This window comes from Artemia franciscana, chromosome 3, assembly GCF_032884065.1.
Source record: "Artemia franciscana chromosome 3, ASM3288406v1, whole genome shotgun sequence".
Lineage (NCBI taxonomy): Eukaryota > Metazoa > Arthropoda > Branchiopoda > Anostraca > Artemiidae > Artemia > Artemia franciscana.
The window spans coordinates 26091897-26113880 of record NC_088865.1 but is presented as its reverse complement, the minus strand read 5'-3'; the positions used below and the strand labels follow the sequence as shown (position 1 = coordinate 26113880).

At 33.3% G+C, this 21984-nt stretch overlaps 1 protein-coding gene across 2 annotated transcripts in view; it reads right to left on the bottom strand.

The window, feature by feature from the left end:
- The window catches only part of LOC136025082 (eukaryotic translation initiation factor 2-alpha kinase-like), a 100412-nt gene that overhangs the window by 18947 nt on the left and 59481 nt on the right, over window positions 1-21984 (bottom strand). For both annotated transcript variants that reach the window (XM_065700799.1, XM_065700800.1), the window contains exons 8-13: window positions 21859-21972; window positions 19908-20067; window positions 17269-17404; window positions 14613-14917; window positions 13747-13890; window positions 6492-6904 (exon numbers count right to left, since the gene is read on the bottom strand). In XM_065700799.1, the coding sequence (XP_065556871.1) occupies window positions 6492-6904; window positions 13747-13890; window positions 14613-14917; window positions 17269-17404; window positions 19908-20067; window positions 21859-21972 (1272 nt within the window). The remainder of the gene's footprint in view (window positions 1-6491; window positions 6905-13746; window positions 13891-14612; window positions 14918-17268; window positions 17405-19907; window positions 20068-21858; window positions 21973-21984) is intronic.

The window sequence follows — 21984 nt, the reverse complement described above, 5'->3', positions numbered from 1 at the left end:
ACATTATCTAATATCGATGTCCAGTGAATCCAAAGAAAGGGGAGAAACAGGTAAGGAGAAGAAAAATTCAAGACTGGAAAAATTCTTAACTGGACATCGTTAAATAGTTTTACAAAATCTATTCACTCAAAGGAAAAAAAGCTACTTAGGATATCAATTTTCACTAATATAGAGAGTTCCTACATTGATCTGCTTTGTAGTTAGACTTTTAAGCGCACATAACGTGCAAAAATCTATGATTTGACGACTCACTGTATGACTTAAGCTCTTTTTGTCAACAGCTGGCCAACCGTTGTAATTTAAAGTCAATTTACGGGCTACAAAACTTCCTCCGATTCAAAATGACAAAATTGGCAAAATAAGTCTTAATCATGGCTCCACACCTGATACGGGAGATGTGGAATCTCTACTCCTCAGGCACATTTCTTGACCCCTTCATAAACAGTTCACTTCTTCATTGATCTTCCATGATTTCTTTAGATCTTCACCTCATTGTATTCCATCTAGTCTTGTAACACCAAACCTTCTGCCCAATCCAACGTAAAATCGTTTTATAGCTGAATTATTAGCTCTACTAGTTTGTACTGTCGTACTTGAATTAATACAGGCAACCAACCCCGTTTTCACTTTACCTCCTATGATTAACATCCCGACCCCTCCCTAACAGTGAAGGTTTACAATCATGACCCCCTCCCCCTAATTTATACCAAAATACAAGTTCGGAATCAATGAGGTTAATACTAGAAAAAGTGAAACCATGACAGGAAAGCGTGGAGCAGAAACTGAGAGAATAAGAGTGTCTTAGAATAAGAGAATAAGAGAGTTCGAAAGTAAAGCCGGAAAACAAACAAACAAATAAACGTCATTTATTTTTGCTCTTTAACGGGGGAGGTTGCCTTAGTAGTAAAAGAACAGGACAGGACCTCGATGCTTTTGAGTGTAGCTCAGAAAATTAAGGCAAGAGGAGGGGGCCTGAATTAAAGCAAGTATGAAGCAAAGCATTTAGGTTAAGAAACCAAAAGGCTAACGTGCATGTTAGCTTTTAGATAGAAGTGGAGGGTTCAAAATTTTATCAAGCTGAGTAAAAAAAGACAAAGGAACGGGCTAAATTGAACTAGAATAACGACAGTAAAACCTAACAGGATAAAGGCCTAGACACCTATCCAAGTGGAGAGGATTTGAGATCATAAAGCAAGGGTCCGCAAAAGAAGAGGGAGGGATTTGAGTTTGAGCATTCACTAAATTGAAAATAGGAAATAATTACAAACAATAATTAACATCCGTTTTTTACGGAATGTGGGCGTGAGTGTGTGAGGGGGGGAAGGGGATTCTCGTTCAGTCGAATTCAGAGGAAGCTAGGCTGGGAGCGTAGTTGAAATTGAAGTAAGTAGGAAAGCTAAGCCTAAAAAACGAGAAAAAGAAAAGATAAAAGATGCCAAGGTTGACTGATTCCATAGAGAAAGATTTCAAGTAACCTTCGTTGTACTTGTTTTCTTTTTCGAAGATTCCATCATTATACCAATTTATGATAATAAAATTTTCAATTTTTTCCAATAACAATGTAATCTATGCTCTTCATCATACTTGAGAAATATATATATATATATATATATATATATATATATATATATATATATATATATATATATATATATACGAAAAGAGAAATCACTAATGAAACAGCACAAACACATTAAAAAAAAAAAAAAAAAAAAAAAAAGGAGACAGAAGGAGAAAAGGAAGACTGTCTTCCTAAATTAGAGATTAATATAGACCAGCACTTGAATGAGGCCTTAACCCTACTCATCCAATATATATATATATATATATATATATATATATATATATATATATATATATATATATATATATATATATATGTATATATATATATATATATATATATATATATATATATATATATATATATATATATATATATATATATATATATATATATATATATATATATATATAGAAAGACATTAGGAATGTCCAATTTACGTCATGAATTCGATCCAAAAATGACATAGCGTTGCCGAGACCCAGAACACAAGGGACAATGAGAATCCATATGTAGAAGCCTGCCACGTGCCATGCTGAGGCCCGGCGGCAAAGCTGCCGGGTCCCAGGTAGTATATATATATGTATATATATATATATGTATATATATATATATATATATATATATATATATATATATATATATATATATATATATATATATATATATATATATATACCACTAGTTACTCTAGTTGATTGGTTTGACACCCTAATAATAAACCGGTCCAACATGTAAAGAGAAGTTCGCAGGATATTTTACAATTTACTTCCATAATTGAAGGGTGAATAGGCTTAGACAGTTATAACTTAATGAGTAAGTTACAAAAATTCTGTAGAAAGAGAAGAGCGAACTTTACGGTTTAGAAATGGTTGAACTTCAAAGTGTATTTCAAGACAGTATAACTGCTTTAATGTTAAAAAGAAAGAAATAAATATACAGGAAAGAATAATATTTTAAAGAAGCTCTTCATAAATCCTGTAAGAAAATAAGGATAAAAAAAATCCCAGGTGTCTTCTTTTTTTACACAGTTAAGGGAATCCAAGTTTTGAAAAAAACGATATAATTTAGACTGGCATAAAATCCAAAACATGAATCACATTTTAAAGTAAGTAAAGTATGTGAATCAAAATGGAAGTAAGCTATGAAAACAAAATAAAATCTAGTATTTTTGCAATAGAGTTACGGAGCAACCCTCGCTCTCTCCCTCTCTTTGGAATGTCCCCTAGGATCGTAAGCGATCAGTCCTGAACCTGGGATATTGAGGGAAAAGGTACACATCAGACATCATGTCAAAAAAGTGCACTGAGTATACAAAATATGATGTTCTAGGCCCATTGCTCACCCCAGAAAAATTTCCACCCCTCTTCCCATAGAAAATTCCCCCACATATGAAATTTAGTAGCCTAAGGGGAAGTAGGATAAACGAAAATAATGAAGAAAGAAAGGAATTATGGAATATTCAACTTAAGTCCGAAAATATTGCCAAAATGTATGGTGTAGAATATCCTTTATTATTTATTTTTTCATTTTTATTTATTTTAATTCCTTTTTACTGTTTTGGGGGGTTGAGTTAAACATAGCAGGATAAGATAACAGTTCAACAAAATAATTTGAAAATATGAAATTATTGGCAACTGTGGAAGTACATAGTGATAACAGGCTGGGACTAAGAAGTACGTAAAGTAATAACTTCTCACAGACTCTTCTCGGTACCGACGAGAGGCGTCACTAGCCAAAATGTTTGGGAGGGGGGAGGCAATAGATTTGACCCACTGGTTGGTCGTTATTACCAACTAATTTGGGCGATAATGCTATTAAAATTGCTTCATTTTTTGTTCTCTGTCAACTGAGATTGATATTGTTTCATAGATTTTACGTCATATATTTTCATCAGTCCATTTGCTCTATTAAAGTACTTTACCGTTTAAAATTTTTCATTCAACTGGCTGAAAACATTGAGGAAGTGGATCCACCTTCCCTAATACATGAATCCCTTGCCAACAAATATAGCACATGATACCAATCCCTCCTAACAATCAAGAACGCGCCCTTTAAGGCATACACAACAAGGTTTTCCCGTCTGAAGAACCTTTAATGGGCGTTTCTTTTTCTAATTTAAAGAATAATGAGTCAAACTCTAGCTTCGATTAAAATATTCAAGAGCTTCTTATTCCAATCAGCAAGCAATGGTTTATACAAAGGACGTTTTCATAAATGGACAGAGCCTAGTTCACAAAAAGTATTGGTGCTTGAGACGGCTTTCCCGTTTCAAGTATCTTGTATCAAGTATCATGGATTACGTAACTTTTCAGGAACGAATGCGCAATCGTGTGGCATTACGTCTTCCCCAACTGGGAAGCTCAAATATGTAGTTTTTTGGCATATTTAAATTGAGGGTATTTCCGAATTTTTAATCAATAACAAATTGGTCCTCCATAGGGCAAAATCGCAATTTGGTGCCACAAAATGGCAGAAAACGAAACCTCCCAAGGCACAATTTTTTTGGATACTGTAAAAAGGCTCTATAACTTTTAATTTCTGGTCAAATTAGCCCCTTCCCAATTTTCTAGGATGATCGGTTTGATACGATCACCCCTGGAAAACAGATTAACAAATCAATAAACATGCGTCCATGGTCTTTCTTCCAGGAAAAAATACAAAATTAAAAAGTTAGCAGATAGGAGCTCGAGATCTCCACAATAGGGATCCCATTTTACGCTTAATTTAATGGTATGGTTTTTATTAGGGCTACAGGCTTTTTATGGGTGTTTTCCCATTTTCGAAAATCAGGCAAATTTTCTCAGGCTCACAAGGTTTGATGTGTGAAATTAAACCTAATGAACTTTATATATTCTGAATCAGCATAAAAAGCCATTATTTTATGTATTAATTGTTGTCGAAGTTCCTTTTTTACAGCTTTCGTTATTATTGGCTCGATTTACTCTCTATTTTCAGTTCGTTACCATAAACTGTTTGATTCTACACGTTATATCCTACATATATTTTGGAATATATATATCTATATATATAAAAATAAGTTGTCTGTCTGTCTGTGGATCAGGTGACGTCATGTTTCTGTGTCGGCTGACGTCATGTTTTCGACTGACGAAATTACAGACTGGGACATCGGGACACAAATGACGGACACTCAAAGAGAAAGCGACCGGGACACAAGGAATGTTCGATTAGCAATCACCATCAACAAAGCACAGGGACACAAATGACGACCGGGACACAGGGAGTATAAATGACGACCAGGACATAAGTAAAAAAACTAAAAAAACTAAAAAAAAAGGTAAAAACTACAAAAAAAACTAAAAAAAAACAAAACTAAAAACTAATAAAAAAACTAAAAAAGCTAAAAAACTAAAAAAACTAAAAAAGAAAAAAAAATAAAAAAGGAAAAAAAAATGAAAAATAAAGGAGAAAAACAAAACTAAAAAAAAAAAAAAAAATAAAAAAAACTAAAAAGAAAAAAGAAAAAAACTAAATAAAAGTAAAAACCAAAAAAAAAACTAAAAAGAAAAAAGGGGAAAAATACAAAAATTTATTTCATCATATACCATTTCAAAAACGAATGTATATACAGACCGGGACACCGGGATACAAATGACGACCGGGACACAGGGAATATAAATAACGACCGGGACACAGGGACACAACTACAACGGGGACGCCGGGGGGCACAGGGGAATATATAAATGACGACGGGGACACAGGGAATGTTCGATTAGCAATCACCATCAACAAAGCTCAAGGGCAATCATTAGAATCATGAGGTATAACTAAAAAAACTAAAAAAAGGTAAAAAACTAAAAAAAACACCAATTCAAAAACGAATGTATATACAGACCGGGACACCGGGACATAAATGACGACCGGGACACAAGGAATATAAATGACGCCCGGGACACTCAAAGAGAAATCAGAGACTGGGACACCGGGACACAAATGACGACCGGGAAACAGGGAATATAAATGACGACCGGGACACAGGGACACAACTACAACAGGGACGCCGGGGGGCACAGGGGGATATATAAATGACGACGGCGACACAGGGAATGGTCCATTAGCAATCACCATCAACAAAGCTCAAGGGCAATCATTAGAATCATGAGGTATAGATCTGAATACGGATTGTTTTCCCATGGACCATTATATGTTGCATGTTCAAGAGTCGGTAAACCTGACAATCTATTTATATGCACAGACAATGGGACAGCAAAGAATGTTGTATATTTGCAAGTTTTACGTAGTTAAAAACATATGTATATATCTATCTATATTCACAGGTGGGACATACGGACACAACTACAATGGCGCGTAATTAATATGGCGCGTAACGACTTACGCGCGGGGGGGCTTGGGGGGGGGGGGGTTGCGAAGCGCCCCCACCAACTAGGTGTCGGGGTGGCGCGAAGCGCCACCCCAACAGCTAGTATATATATATATATATATATATATATATATATATATATATATATATATATATATATATATAATATATATATATATATATATATATATATATATATATATATACATAGACTATTCCAGAATCCCTATTTTTTTTAATCCTTTTTATTTGAATTAATTCCCCTTTAGCTGCTCAATTTTTAGGGAAAAATTTTGCAGGAGGAATTGTCGGGGAGAGGGAGAATTTTTCAAGCGCGCGGGGGGGGGGGTAAATCGACTGGAGAACGATGAATAAAAAACTCGCTAAATTGATCAAAAGGTTCATTAGCATATTTAAATAGTTCTGCTATGCTTCTCAAAAAGTTTGGACAACTTTGAATAAACATTTGGCATATAAACAGTTTAGATCAGACTCTGGGCACCCAAATTAATTTCGTCATATCCTAATTCATCACACTCTCTGCAAAGCAAAAATTGGAAAAGAATTGAGGAGCGAAAAGATTACTTTTTGAAGTTCCTTCTGATCTTTCAAACGACTCAACATCTAACCTATGGTTTCTCCAGCCTTCTTCTTCATTGGCATTCAAATCACTATCACTTTGACTAATAACAAACGGAGATCGAGTTTTTCGCATCGAGTGTGTATCTATGAGATCCAGTTTTTCAGATGAATGACTAAAAGGAATTTTTTCTCTATTTGATGACTTAATCTTTGATAGACTCAATTCACTATCTTCACACTGACTATTGGTGTTGTGCTCAAAAACGAGCATACCACTGTCAGAATAAGCAGTATCTTTACTGTTGGATAAATAGCTAACTTCTTCAAAGCCGAATGGCTGAGGAATTTTTATAGGTCTCCGACGGCAAGCTGGAGCAGAAATAATCCTGCTTGATTCACTGATTTCAGCATTGTCACTAAAAATAAAACAACATCAGAAAAATTGAAGAAGGAACTGTTTACATAAACACTACCTTTAGATAGGAGGAGGGATAAGGAAATTTTCTCAGGGGATCAAAATGAGAAAATAGGCCACTATCAAATAATTTCAATGAAACGTCTTTCAGCTCTATCTAGGGAGACTAGTATTAACGTGGAGGTGTTGTCTATGTGGTAAGACAATACCTGTGTGTGAGAAAAAAATCACTAAAATTGTACTATTCTAAAAACACAGTCAACTTTCAAAATAAAAACGTAAATATTGTTACTCTTATGGAGAGAATCATAAAAATGAGCTAAGGCTCAGGCCACAAAGACAGATTGCCGACAAACCCCAACGAAGAAGAAAATGGCACTTAGCGTGTGGTATTTTTCGATAGAGTTTGCCTTTCTTTTGTAGAAGACCCTCACTTGGTGGGGCGAGGTATTCACCATTGTTTTACACCATGCGAATAATCCCACCCACCCACTTCATACCGGCAGGAGCAGGCAACAGCCGTCTCTTAAAAGAAAGGAGAGTCACCGATAACTCGTCAGCCTCCATTGGCAGGAGGGGCTATATCCTCAGAATTGGTATTAGCAACAACATTTCTTTCTCTACCTTGGATTGCTCCTCAAGGGATTTTTCCTCCATGGTCGGTGCTTCACATGTCCAGGAGAAATGATCTCCCTTAGACATGATTTTGACAGCCATTACTGGCTTCAGTCTACTCACACTTGGAAGCGTAGTCTACAAGGGGCCCAATTTCCAATTTTTTTTTCAGTTTTCATGGAAATTGAGGAAAGTAGAAAACGCAAAAATCCGGCAAAGAGAGATTATAATTTGGAAATTCAGGCTAAAAAGGCAAACACTATTTTCCTATTTGTATTCGAAGATGATTTATTTTTTCTACTGAGAACGTCAAGAAAAATAGAAAGAAAAAAGAAATGCAAAAATAAAACTGACAGAAATCATATACAGTGCTATTGCACGGTCTAAGTAAAGAGCGATGTGGGCACAATGTATTAGTATTATTTCTTTTGTGTGTGTTTTTTTTAGACCAGGGCTCTTCGCATAGAAGTAGTTGTCGTAAAAACTTCGAAAAGGGCTCATTCGATTCTTAATTCAAAAGGCTAGTGCTCTTTTTAGTAGTTGAAAGTGATTGGAGGGCAACCACACCCATCATTTCCCCAAACACATCCAATCAAAATTTATAGACAGCCATTTTGTAAAGATTAGTTGAAGGGTACGGAAATTATATCTTTGATGATGACCCACTCCCCCCAAAGCCCTAAGGGCAAGGGTTGTAATTTATGCACTGGGGCATAACAGTTTTTTTGGAAGACGTGGTCGTATACACTTCGGAGGGGGCTCATTCGATGGGAAATCAGAAATTCTAGAATCCTTTTTAAGAGTCACAAAGTGAGTAGAAGGCAACTAACCAACCCCTCACGTCGTATTCCCCAAATACATCACACAGAAATTTAAAGATAGACATTTGTTCAAAAGCAGTAAAGATCACAGAAGGAAGTTTTTGAGGTTGACACAACCCCCCAAAGACCGGGGACAAGGGTTGCAAAATATGCCCCGGGGAGCAAATAAGATTTTTTATGGAAGAGCTGGTTTTGTGAACTTTAGAGGAGGCTTGTTTGACTGCAAATTTAAAGTTCTAGTACCCTTTTAAGATTCAAAATTGCTGGAGGGCAACTAGCCCCCCTCCCGTCCCTGATACCCTCTTTTCCCCAAACGCATCTGATAGAAATTGTGAGATAACCATTTTGCTCATAACAGGCCAAAGAGCATGTAACAATGCCTTCAGGGTTGAAACAACACCCAGAGCCTAGGAGCAAGAGTTGTATTATATGCCTTATATGCCTGGGGCATATAAGGTTTTTATGGAGTTAATGGTCCTATAAACTTCAGTTGGATGGGGCTCATTCGATTGAAAGTCGGAAGTTCTAGCGCCCTTTTTAAGAGTAAAACGTGAATGGAGGGCAACCAGTCCTTCCCCCACAAGTCTTCATTCCCAAAAACACATCTGGTCAAAACTTTAAGACAAATATTCTGTTCAGCATTGTTAAAATATCCAGTAATTATGTCTTTGGCGATGTCAACTTCCCCTCAGTTCTCAGGGCAAGGGCTTTAATTTAGGTAATTCGTTCACTGTTTACATATAGTATATGTTATTGAGAAAGGTATTCATGTTTAAGCTTTACTTTCTAAAAAGTCAAAGGGCATTCAGGTGAACGTTTCAGAGAATAATGAGCAGAGGATTGAACTAAATAAAAACACGTTTTGTGTATTCGGATTTTCAAAAGGGCGTAACTCGGGAATGACTGGGTATATTATTTGGAGCTTTCAGGAAATGATAGGGGAGATAATCAAAAAGGCAATAATTGCATGCTACCATTACTGCTACAACTACCACCACTACTACTGCTAGCACTACTACTACTGCTACCAAACTACTCCTTTACAATATTGAGGGGAAATTTGAACTAAATCAAAAGACGCTATGCGTATGTACATTGTCAAAAGAGGGTATCCCAAGAATTAATTTGGGTGTTAAGTTCAAACTTTCAGAGAAAGCTAAAAGGGGAAGGTCATCTGACCAAAAGGCAATATGTACATTCTACTACTAATACTACTATCACAGCTACATTTACTACTGCTACTGTTACTTCAACTACAAATTCTATTGCAAATAATTTTAAAGGCAATACATTAATACCACTGCTGTTACTGGTACTACCGCTATTACTATTAATACTACTATTAGTAATGCCAATACTTCTACTCCAACTACTATTACAACTATGACTAAGGGTATAAAGGTGCAACTTTCAAGGAATTTTGGGGGAAGGAAGGTGAACTTTATCACAACACAGCGTCTGTATGCAGGTTGTCCAAAGGGTGTAACACCAATATCTTAGGAACAGATTAGTGTGTGAAGTTGGAACTAACAAGGCTTGTTCTGGGGGATGTTGAACTAACCAAAAGAAAATATTCTTATCCTAATGCTACTGCTTCTATTGGTACTACTACCACTGCAACTATTATTAATACTTCTACTACTACTGCCAAAAAAAGCTAAGGCTACTACTATTAATTCTATTGCTATTACTACTACTGCTGCTATTAAAACTAAAGGTATTAAGGCGAAAATTTAGAATGTATTGAAACTGTATGCAACTAAACATAAACAAACTACGCCCAAACAGGTTATCAAGAGGACTTATCACAAATGCTTTAGGAACGGTTGATAGTATTAAGTTTAAACTTTCAGCGTGTGTCGAAGGGGATGTTTAAGAAGCCAAGGGTAAGATAAGATAGGAGATCTTATCTAGATCTCTTATCTAAGAAGCCAAGATAGGCCGGCGTTGGCGTTGAACCATATCAGAAAGTTCTAGTGCTCTTTTTAAGAGTCAAAAGAGAATGGAGGGAAGCCCTCCTCGCAAGTCCATACATTTTTCGAACGAATACAGTCAAAATTTTGAGACAGCCATTTTGCTCAGCAGAGTTCAACGGTCCAGTAACTAAGTCTCTAGATAAATGAGGTATGTGAACCACCCATAATTGTCTAATTGACCCAATATGCTTTAAAACTGAATGTTACTTTAAAACTAAATCAAAAGGCACTGTGCGTATGGTTGCCAATAAGACACATCAGCAATATATCGAGAATGACTGGGGGTCGTTACTACTATTAAGTTGAAATTTCGGGACTACTACTATTACTACTTCTGCTCTTACAATTTAAATAAATCAAAAAAGTGTAGGGGTACACAGGTTGACAAAGAGCATAGCGAGAAATTTTTGGGAATTATATTGTGTTTTAATTTTTAGGTCCACTTGAGAAGGAATAAAATTCAATTAAACCTTACTATGGTGAAAAAATTTTTCGAATATGCAAATACAAAGCCACACTATGAATTCTTATTTCTTATGAATTCTTATTAAAAAAAATTTTTTCACGAAAAAGACTATTTCAATAAAAAACGAACAGAAATTAATCTGAAAAACTTTTTCCACAAAACAATTTTTTCAAAGAAAACTAAAGAGCTGCATTAAACCAAAAATGAGCAGAAATAAAGTCAAACAACCTTCCAAACACAAAACTACCAAAAATCACCATTAATAAATGAAACCCAAAACGAACAGAAATTACAATAATGTTTTCACTTTTTGACTTTAATAAATAGAAATCATTAAAACTTCAAGGAATAAACACCGGTATATATGTATTAAATTGACAATCCAAGGTCATTTTGTTTCAGTAAAATCTGGTCTTGGAAAGACATGGGGGTTGTGAGTCCTACTCGTATTAATTTTTACTCTTTGTGAGTTTGACTGGGTTATTTATTGTACTGTCTGTTCGATTTGGGTTTCATCTATTTATTGACGGTGATTTGTGGTAGTTTTATGCTTTGAAGATTATTTGACTTATTTTTGTTCATTTTTGGTATAATGGAGCTCTTTACTTTTATTTGAAACACTTTTTTGTGGAACTTTTTTTTTAATTTGATGAAAATAAATGAACACATGAAACCTAGAAATAACAGATACTGATATACATAAATGTATAAATCTCGAACGAATAATAAAACCAAAAATAACTGAATATTCAAGTCAAACAAAAACGAACAAAAATTACTACACACACAAGAGTTTGCCAACTATCTCCTTCTCCGTCCCCTAACAAAAACATTATTTTGCTTATTGCGTCATTTGGGCTATACTGAAAACAAGGTGTAGAATAAACAATTGTTATATTTATAGCATTAAAAAAAATAGAGTCAAGTAAAACCTTGGATTGTAGAGATTTCCAGGAATCAACATCACTTTATATTAAATGTTCAGTATATTCTTATTAGTTCTTTCTAGTCATCTTGATTATTTTAGATGATTTATTGTTTTTCGTCTATGTTTTGAAAAATTAAAGCACACTGTTCAGAATGCATTTGATACTTTTCTAGGCTCTTCAGTTTTCTCTGAAAAACCTCTTTTTCGGTTTTCTTTATTAATGTTGAAGAATGGACATTCTGCTATAAAACTAGCTTCTTGACCAACGTGAAATAACTAGTATCTTTGGTCCATTGAAATCTCAACAGATGCATTCGAGTTGTGCCTATTTTTTACTTTGGTCGACTCCTTTAGATGAAGTTCTCAGTGAATGCACTGGTCATTGGCGCTAATTTCATTTTGTAGCACGTAAGCTTGCTGAGACGTTGTCAGCTTTTCCTTTCCAGGTACTTATGTAAGTGACATGTAGTTCTAACTAAGGTGTTGTTTTCCTGGCATTTGAAGAAAACACTTTCCATTTCGGGAATTTAATACCAACTGCTCATAAAAATGCTCATATGATCCATTTATGGATTAGCTCAGGGTCAAATATGACGATGATTAGAGGAAACCATTTATAATACTGGCTTCTTTTCCCTCGCAGCAGTAGCATAGTACCTTTCTTTTCCTTTTGTTTTTTTTTTGTCAAGTCTACCAGTTCCATATTTTTAGTTTTTTTTCTACTGAAAACCCATCTGCAACAATCATCATTGAAAGAAAAGTAGTAGAAAAAATCCACAATTTCTTGATTAGTACATTTCTCCAAGTTCCAGATTTTGAACTTCCTAGGGGATATTCAATCAATTTGTGGATTTGAGCTCTCTTTTACCTATGAATTTTCATGCTTCAGTCATTCCATCTCCTAAGCATACGAAATTCTCAGTCGAAAATCAAAGTACATAAATCTTTTTTTTTTTTTTTGTTAATTTAAAAAATGTAAAGGAAGATAAAACAGGTTTCAATTTCAACAAAGCAATGAACAAAAATAAAAGCAAAAACTACACTTTAATAAAAAAAAAATCCGAACATTTCGGCCCCATGTCTGGGAGCCGTTCTTAATAGAAAAAAAAAAGAAAAAGTACGACAAAAAGAAAAAAAGATTAAAAACATAATACAAAAACAACGCTACATCTAAACACACGAAGAATAAGAAGAAGAAGAAAACAAAATAATAACATTAAATAAATAAGAAACTCACATTATTAACAAACTTCCCGCACTGACATTACACAACTTAAGAAAAAACCAAAGTGAATGTCTAGAGTGAAACCATGGGTCACTATAGTGAATGTCACTATAGACATTCGCTTTCGTTTTTTTCTGAAGTTGTGTAACAACAGTGCTGGAAGTTTGTTTATAATGCGAGTCTCTATTCATTTATTGTTATTATTTTTTTATTCTTCTTCTTCTTTTTCGTGTGTTTAGTTGTAGCGTTTTTTTTGTGTTATGTTTTTTAATTAAAGTGTAGTTTTGTTTTTATTTTTGTTCATTGCTTTTTTGAAATTAAAGCCCATTTTTTCTTTCTTAATTATTTGTAATTGGAAAAGTAGTGTGGTCTAAGAAATTATTTATTTTAATCCACAAGACAACAAAATTTGTGTCTCTAAGGTGTTCACCAGAGCACTTTCTTTTTTAATGATTTGAAAAAAGAAGGAACCTATGAAATCCACAACGTAATCTGAATATTTTGCTTTTAGGCCTTTATTTCTGGCTTTGATCTCCGGAAAAAATACGGTCATTCGTCTTTTTTCGTACTTGCCTCTTCATCACAATTTTATACAAAAAAAGGAAAAAAACATCACGAAACTTTAAAGGTTCTGAACTCCTAAGGACCTATTCACCAGACAGAGTCCAGCTTCCTTACCAAAGTAGTCGCAATGTCCTATGTCCTTACATAAGATCGATTTTAACCAAAAGAACTCATCCTTACGATCAGGGAGATAGTTGGAGGAACATAATCTATAATATGTAAGTAAATAGCAGTTATTTGTACTTTACCGGGGTATCCACTGGCTATCATGATCTGACATAAATCCTGCTGGAGGCTCTTCAAGCCATGAATTGAAGTATCGGACAATATTTGGATGATCAAGGTTTGCTAAGGCCTTCACTTCACGTATAACTTTCTCCCTTTTACGTGGTCTGAACAGAAAAAAAATGAATAAATCAAAACAAGCAGACAAAACAAGCAAATACCTGTTACATTTACGAAAATAAAAGGAAATGAGTAAGCTTTTTCGCGTTAACAATTTCAGGGATCACTGAGTAGAGGCTATGGACCCGGGCCACTGTCACTGATGTATATGAAATTTGACAAACCCAATTACTGCTAGTTGTTATTATCATAAGTTAGAAATAGACATGGCAAGAAACCAAAAGTAGCAGAAAGAAAAAAAAAAGAGTAAAGAAGCAGCGAAACACAAAAAATGAAAGTGTTACAAAAAAAAAGATCAAAACATATTTAATCTTTAGTAAACTGTGAAGAACACTATAGACATTACAAAATAATTAGAAAATTTTTAGTACAATCTGACACTAAAATAACTAAATATCTCAATTTAAAGGACGACATTTAAAAGCAGCTTTCTTTGTGTTTTCTTAATTAAAAAAGTGAAAAAAATTAAGTCATGAAAACCTAAAATCGTAATAAATATATCTTCTGTTGCCAAGAAATTATCTTGAATAGTCCTTATATTTTTGCCGTATTGCCCTTTAATTGAATTAAACTTGAAAATAAAAAGCACCATTTTATTATTTTACATCTTAAAATAGGGTAAAAAAAATCCCACCAAATCTTCGCATTATTCATATGAAGTAAGAAAAAAGATATAGGCAACAAATTCAATAAAAGAGAAGCTTCATACCTTAGAGGAAGAGAAACTCGTTTTACAGCGTATCGAACATCATCCAATTTGTTCCTTGCTTCAAAAACAACACCAAATCCTCCTTTACCAAGACATGACAACGTCTCAAAATCATTAAGGTACCGAGAACTGTACTCTTCACTTGTTGAGTCTTTCCGAGAATTTGGTAATGAAGAAGAACTGGGAAGGCTTTGGCAGGCTACCGAGTTAGCAGCAGCAGTTCTATCATCTGATATGTGATTACTGTTCTGATCACATGGGGGAAGAGGCCTTCTTGTTTGCTCAGCTAGCCGGATTGCAAGCATCTGATGAACATTCAAGAAAAACCTCAAACTTTATTATAGTATTAATTTCAAAAATATACTTTCAAATTAATTTTTTTTTTACACAATTTTTAAAGCATCGTACCCCGGAGAACAAAAGACGACAAAGAAACAAAAACTAAAAGAAGCTCAATTCATTAATATGAATCATTCTAGTATTTTTGAACTCGAAACTTTTTTAATTTATTAAGACTTCAACAATAGTATTAAAACAAGTTCTCACATAATATGACCTCAGGATTTAGGTCCTACCTATATGAGACCCTACTTTTTATGGAACCAAAAAAAAGAGATGACAATGAAATAAATGAAATAAAAGTGAAAAATCCAATTCAGCAATACAAATTAATTTTTTTTACGTAGTATTTATTTTTATGTATTCTTTTCGGATTAAATTGCGGTATGGTGGTTCAGTGACAGTTGAGTTGCAGAAGCCGTCTTGGGTCTTCTCTGAAGTCCCCTTGAAAGTTAGGGGATAATTGACATGTTCCAAGGGAGCAAAGAGGCAGATTTTCAGAGGTGTACACCATCACCGAACCATATCTAAGTTCTATAGCTAACAAGATCCAATTATAAATTTGGTGAGCACAAAGCTAAAGTCAAGAAGACTGTCCCTTTTTTTCCTCTTCATAAAAATTTTCAGAACGTTGGCTTTCTTCAGTCAAGACACTGGCAAACCTCATATATTCTTAAATCACAAATTTCCTAAACTGCAAAACTTTTAAGACTGCTGCTAACTGAGCTGTAAATATATATATATATATATATATATATATATATATATATATATATATATATATATATATATATATATATATATATATATATATATATATATATATATTATATATATATATATATATATATATATATATATATATATATATATATATATATATATATATATATATATATATATATATATATATATATATATATATATATATATATATATATATATATATATATATATATATATATATATATATATATATATATATATATATATACTGGGATTTAAGAATATCTGAAGTTTGCCAGTGTCTTAACTGAAGAAAGCCAACATTCTGAATTGGTGAATGAACATTCACCAATTTCAGACATTCACGGTAACATATAAACATACATATACTTTGATATCGCTATTTAATTTTCTTTGAAAATTGTTCTTGGAAGAGCTCTTTTCCTTTACGTCTGGTTTTCATGCATCAGTTTTGAAATTTTGGTTGTTTGGTTTAATTCAGGTGGACTTAGTCATACGAAAATATCCTCTGTTACAAATCTTGCATTGTGTCTAGAATACATTCATGATTTTAGCTCTTGATTTTATTTCCCTAGTGAATCATCAATTTCTCGTAATCCAGAAAGAAAACCTAGAACCATTACTCCGAAAATGTTGGGCACTAACAAAACCTTTCTCGTACTTGGATTATTACACTTTGGATATAAGTTGCGTTTGGCAACATCTTATCTTATTAAATGAACTATAGATATATGTATGCATATTCTTTTATTTATCTGTAATTTTTTTTCGGAGACGGTACTATGATTTTTCTCAAAATTCATATCCCACCATTTTTTAGTGTAAAAAAAAAAAAAAAACCCATCTAGATAAGTCAGTGCTGTGAAAATTCCGTTTAGGGCTTTAATTTCGGAAAAACATTTCAATATGAACTTTACAAATACTTGGAATAGTTAATATATTTTTCTGAAACATGAGTGTCTATTCTAAATATTTTAAAAATTATACTATAAATTAATTTTATCGTCGACAGTATTCATGGGTATCAACACATAAAAAGGTTTGCCAAATAGAAGAAAATACATTTATTTTATAATAGAGATAAAAAAACTGTCTTTCTTTTATCCTACCAAAGGTTGGTCCCCTGGTATTTACGATTTAACTTTAATAAAACTTCTTTGTGGGAAAACACTGAAATTTTGCCAAAAATTCCAACTCCAAAAACTCATAGCCCAAAAATTGGCAATAGTAATAATCTGAAAACAAATTAGATATTAGAATAAAAACACCAGTAAGAGTCACCCACTCATCAGATGTCAAGGACGAAATTTGAACAATTTAGCTGACAGTAATCATCCGTCAACATTAAAATTATTTGAGCAAATATTTAAAAACAGATAGAAATTTTCAGCCTCTTGAATGTTTCTAAATTAAACATAATCATCAAATGAAATCATTTTACAAAGAAAATTCAATATTGTAGTTAATTTTATTACAGCTAAAATTGAAAAAAAAAATAGAAGGACATCAAAATATCACTTAACTTATTAGATACTAAACAGGGCTGCTGAAGAAATTAATATAAACTTACAGAATTCAAGTTGACAACATTATTATAATGTTGTAGGAGTTGTCTAAGGTCGTAAACTTCAGACTCAATTACACGAAATCGTCGACTAAACGAAAAGGCGATAACGACTAAAGCAATAGCGAAGACCAGGACCAAACTGAAAAGAACATCGGCGTTGAAAATTCATTACAAAAGAAATTAAACAAAACATGAAACCACTTAAAAAGTGCAGCAAAAGAAAGATTCATAGAAAGAAGCGCAGATAATGAATCAAAGGAAGAAATAGACACTATAAGAAAAAAAAAAAGGAATAATACTTAGACTAAAAGTCTACTGCGCGAAAAATCTTTGATAAAAAAACAATTGGATGGAAAGTCCTATCTAACAACTGACTGCAAAACTGACAGTTAAAGAGGAAAAATCGAATTAGTATATTGGTAGGAATCAATAATTAATAAGTTTGAGGTAAGTCCGAAAATTAACTACGTTTACGCTACCTGGACAACCTGGGGCGCTGCGGACCAAACACTGAGGTTTTGCTCTCCATCACTAATAAAATGCTGTAGTTGTCAACCCCTTCAAACTAATAATGTGCAAAGAGAATTTTTTCAGTTCTGATTTGATTCAGAACCTTTGATTCTCACTTGGAGACGAACTGTTCTCCGTTTAGCCCCATATGGATGGCCAAAAAACAATCTCCAGCAATCTATCACCCGTAAAACGTGTCCTAGTCATCTTAACCTTTCTTTTATTACAGTATCAGAAACAGGGTTCGAGCCACATTTTTCGCCCAGCTTATCGATTGGTTTACAGTCATTGCCCACGTTTCGGAGCCATACTTGACCAGTGTCATGGCTACCAATATTTTAATCTTGATCCACAGACCGACCAACCTATTCTCCCAAACATTTCTCAACACCGGAACGGCACCTTACGCCTTAGCTCTTCTCCTTTTTATATCTTCAATGCATCTACCACATTTGCTAATAATACTGTACATTTAAGTAAAACTATCCACTTGGTCAATTTTCATATTACCTAACGTCAACTCTTCAACCTCGTTCGTTCTTAGTGTAAGTTACTTAGTCTTTTTAACATTAATTTTCAAACCTATTTTTCCTCCCAGAAATATCAAAACTGCCAATAATTGATTCGTTTTGTTGACACTTTAATCCAGGACACTCAAATCATCTGAATAGTCTAATTGCAGAGAATTTTTATTTCCCCATTAGATACCATGGTCTTCTATAGCCTTTGGTATGTACCTTAGGGCATTGCCCGTCAAATTAATCCATATCCCGACTAAATAATTCCTGTTTTCAATCCGCGTTCATTAATCAATTAATAAGGATAGGGCACAATTGAACTTCTGATTCCACAATTAACCGCAGCACTTTTAATGTTTTACATACCCCTGATCATTTTAATGCACTTATCCGATATACCATATAAGGATTAGAACTGAAGAGGTCTACTCACTGAAACACTTCTCAACTATATATAGCTGAGCCGGCAATGGTTACAAGAGGGACAATTTGGTCAACGCATCTTCATCCCTTCTAAAATCGCTGTTCTTCTCTTAAAACTATATATACATCATCTCCTAGTTAAATAAGCATCGTTATGTTAAGCAGCAAAATAAAGATAATGCCTCTTTAATTACCAAACTCAGCCATCAAACACTTCTCATAAAAGGATTAAAGTAAAGTTTTCATACTTACTCCTTTCGAAAAATCATATTAATAATATTGCTCACTTATCTCTAACTTCACAACCATAATATTTCAAAACCCGTTTAACACGCAATCAGTACATGAGCTCTCATTATGTTTCATTCTTTTTAGTACTGTCTCTAACTTCTCATTATAAAATAAATCTTCCTTCGCTTCAAAGTTGTGCAAAATATTTCAATTCTGTTCAACATTATGTCCTATACCTTTGTCATCGTTTAAAAAAATTAAAATGTTCTACCCATTTCTCATTAACACTTTGTTTACTACTAACTAACCTTATTTCATAGAACAAGTTAAGTAAAGAACATAATAATAAATACTTATCTTTAGATTGACTATTCCGAGAAGCTCGTTTAAACTGTAAAATTTTATTTTATTTTTAGTTACTAATTAACCTTTATTTCATAGAACAAGTTAAGTAAAGAACATAATAAAAAATAATTATCTTTGGATTGACTATTCCAAGTAGCCCGTTTAAACTGTAAAATTTTCTTTTCTTTTTAATTTAAGTTGTCTGAATAAATTTTTTTACGCCTATCTAGTTTTCTGAAAACTCAGAATTTTGAATGCTTTTCCAGAAGCTGATTTGACTGTGTGAGACAGTATAAATGTTAATTTAAAAATCTTAATAAGCTGTCCAATTACAGGACTGTGAGAGAAAATTAGAAAGATCAATTTGATAGTCAATGTAAAATAGTACTAAAAGCCTACTTTCAGTTTTGCGATCTAACCGTTAACGGCAAAACCTTGATCTATCTCTTGACAAGCAAGGAGGAAAGACATGTGTTAATGAGAATATATTAAGGAAGTATGAATCTACTCCTCCCCAAGGGGTTGCATAAAAACCAATAGCGTTTCGAAACCAAAGTCAAAACAGAGAAAACAAGCTCAACAAAGCTAAAAAAAAGAAATAGAAGCAATATTTACCTGATAGGAAACTCGACGATATATTCAACAGTTCTTGAATAGAAGCCCTTGGGGAATTTTTCCGGGAAAGGGAAACCATCGTAAGCAAACCCATCAGTAGTGTTTCCAAGATCTTCGCAGTGGTCTTCATCACAGTCAAAATACGTATAATGCTTGTCATCTGATCAATAAATTACACAGTGAGAATTTGAATTGTAGAAACAAATAATCATAGCAACATCTCTAGAGCTTATTTCTCGTTTCTCCCTCTAATAGATGTCTAAGTAATAAGAAAAAAGGGTATGGATATCAGTAACCATTCCGAAAAATTATGTTCAATTCACTGCTAATGTAAGCTTCAGAAACCTTGAGCTAAGTTTCGGTTGCACTGAAATATGTCACCTGAAATGGCTAAAAAAAACAAACAAAAACCTAACTACCTACACCGATATTCATTATTTTTAGCGTCATGGTGCTAGGCTTTACTCTTGCAGCACTAGAATATCGTTTCGCATTGTTTCTAAAACTTCTACCCAAGAAACTTTTCCAGCTTTTTATTAATGATTTAAATTTTCACTTCGATTGATGAGCGATAGATGCATTTTCTTTTATTTCTATCAATTCACAAAAACGATCATTTAAAAAACATAGTTTACACACATAAAATTATAAGCATACATTTATTAATTAACTAAATCAAATAATTGATAAATATCTATTAAATGCTAAAAGATAAAATGATATATGCGCAGTGGCAAACCCAATTAATTAAATCCAATCATCAACAACATAAAAATAAGACAGTGAAAAAAAAAGAACAAAGGGAAAAAAAAAACTAAACCGTGAACTTTACAATGAATCCACACTCACAAGCGGGCTGTGGGTTCAATGAGAATATAATTCAGAATGCCATCTCTAATAAAGAATTTAACGATCCGATTGTCAATGAAATAACCATTTGACAGATTCTTGAAATCAAAACTGAATTTTTGTACCTGGCTTAGTGATTATACTGAGGGAGACAAATATTTTTGGATTGAGTAGTCTAAATACCTCACTATTCTTTACTTTACTTTCTTTTTATTTTAAATTGCCCGTGTAAAGTTTTTTGAGCCGACCTCAGTTTCAGAAAACAGAGGATCTAGTGCGCATTTTCAGAAGCTGATTTGTTAGTACTAGATTGAATTAACCCCAATATAAGAATCCTAACAGCTATCTAATTACACGACTGTGAAAGAAACCTAGACAGTTCAATCTGATCTTGAATAAAACAAAAAATCAGTGCTAAAAGCTTACTGTGTCTTGTAATTTAACCGTTAACGACAAAAAAAAAAGAAAAAGAAAAAAAAACTGGAAGCTCTTGATAAGCAAAAAAAACACGTGTTCACTAGCGTATTATGTTGCATCACAAAATGATATGAGTTCTTCATAATTAAATGTGTAAACAAAGACAAAAAGCAAATATTTTTCAAACCGGATTTGGTCAATACTCTGTGTGTTTCCTAGATGTTCGATGCTTAAAAAAAAGTTTAGAGCAGACATTCAAAATAAGAGGTATTAGAAAGAGTAGAAAAAACTCTAATGAGCAAAAATATTGAACAAAAGTTAAAAAACTCTCATATAATAGAATAAAAAAATGAAAACGGGAAAGTAAATCAATGAGTTTTAATATTCAATGTGGTTGTTCAGAGATGGCCTATAATGTTACTCTTTGTGATATTAAACTCATGAACAAAAGTCGACAAATACTAGGTTTCTTTTCAACCATTGGATTGATCTGGGGCTCAACTCAGGGCTCTAATGAAAATGAAAAGTTCAAATGAATAATGTTATAATAGAAGATGGCAAACGAATTTTTCAAATACTTATTTAACACAAGAGAAATAGTTACATGTGTAAATTCAGTAAATAATAAAAGAAACAACAAAGAATTAATGTTGGATTCATGGTAAACAGTAAAAGAATTTTGTACCTGGAGCTCTACAGGTGTATTTGCCAATATACGGACGCTCTTTAGCATATTCATTTTTGTTCTTATCAGACACTTTGCTCTTCCATGTTGCTGTCATTCTCTCCTTTCCAGGTTCTACAAGAAAAT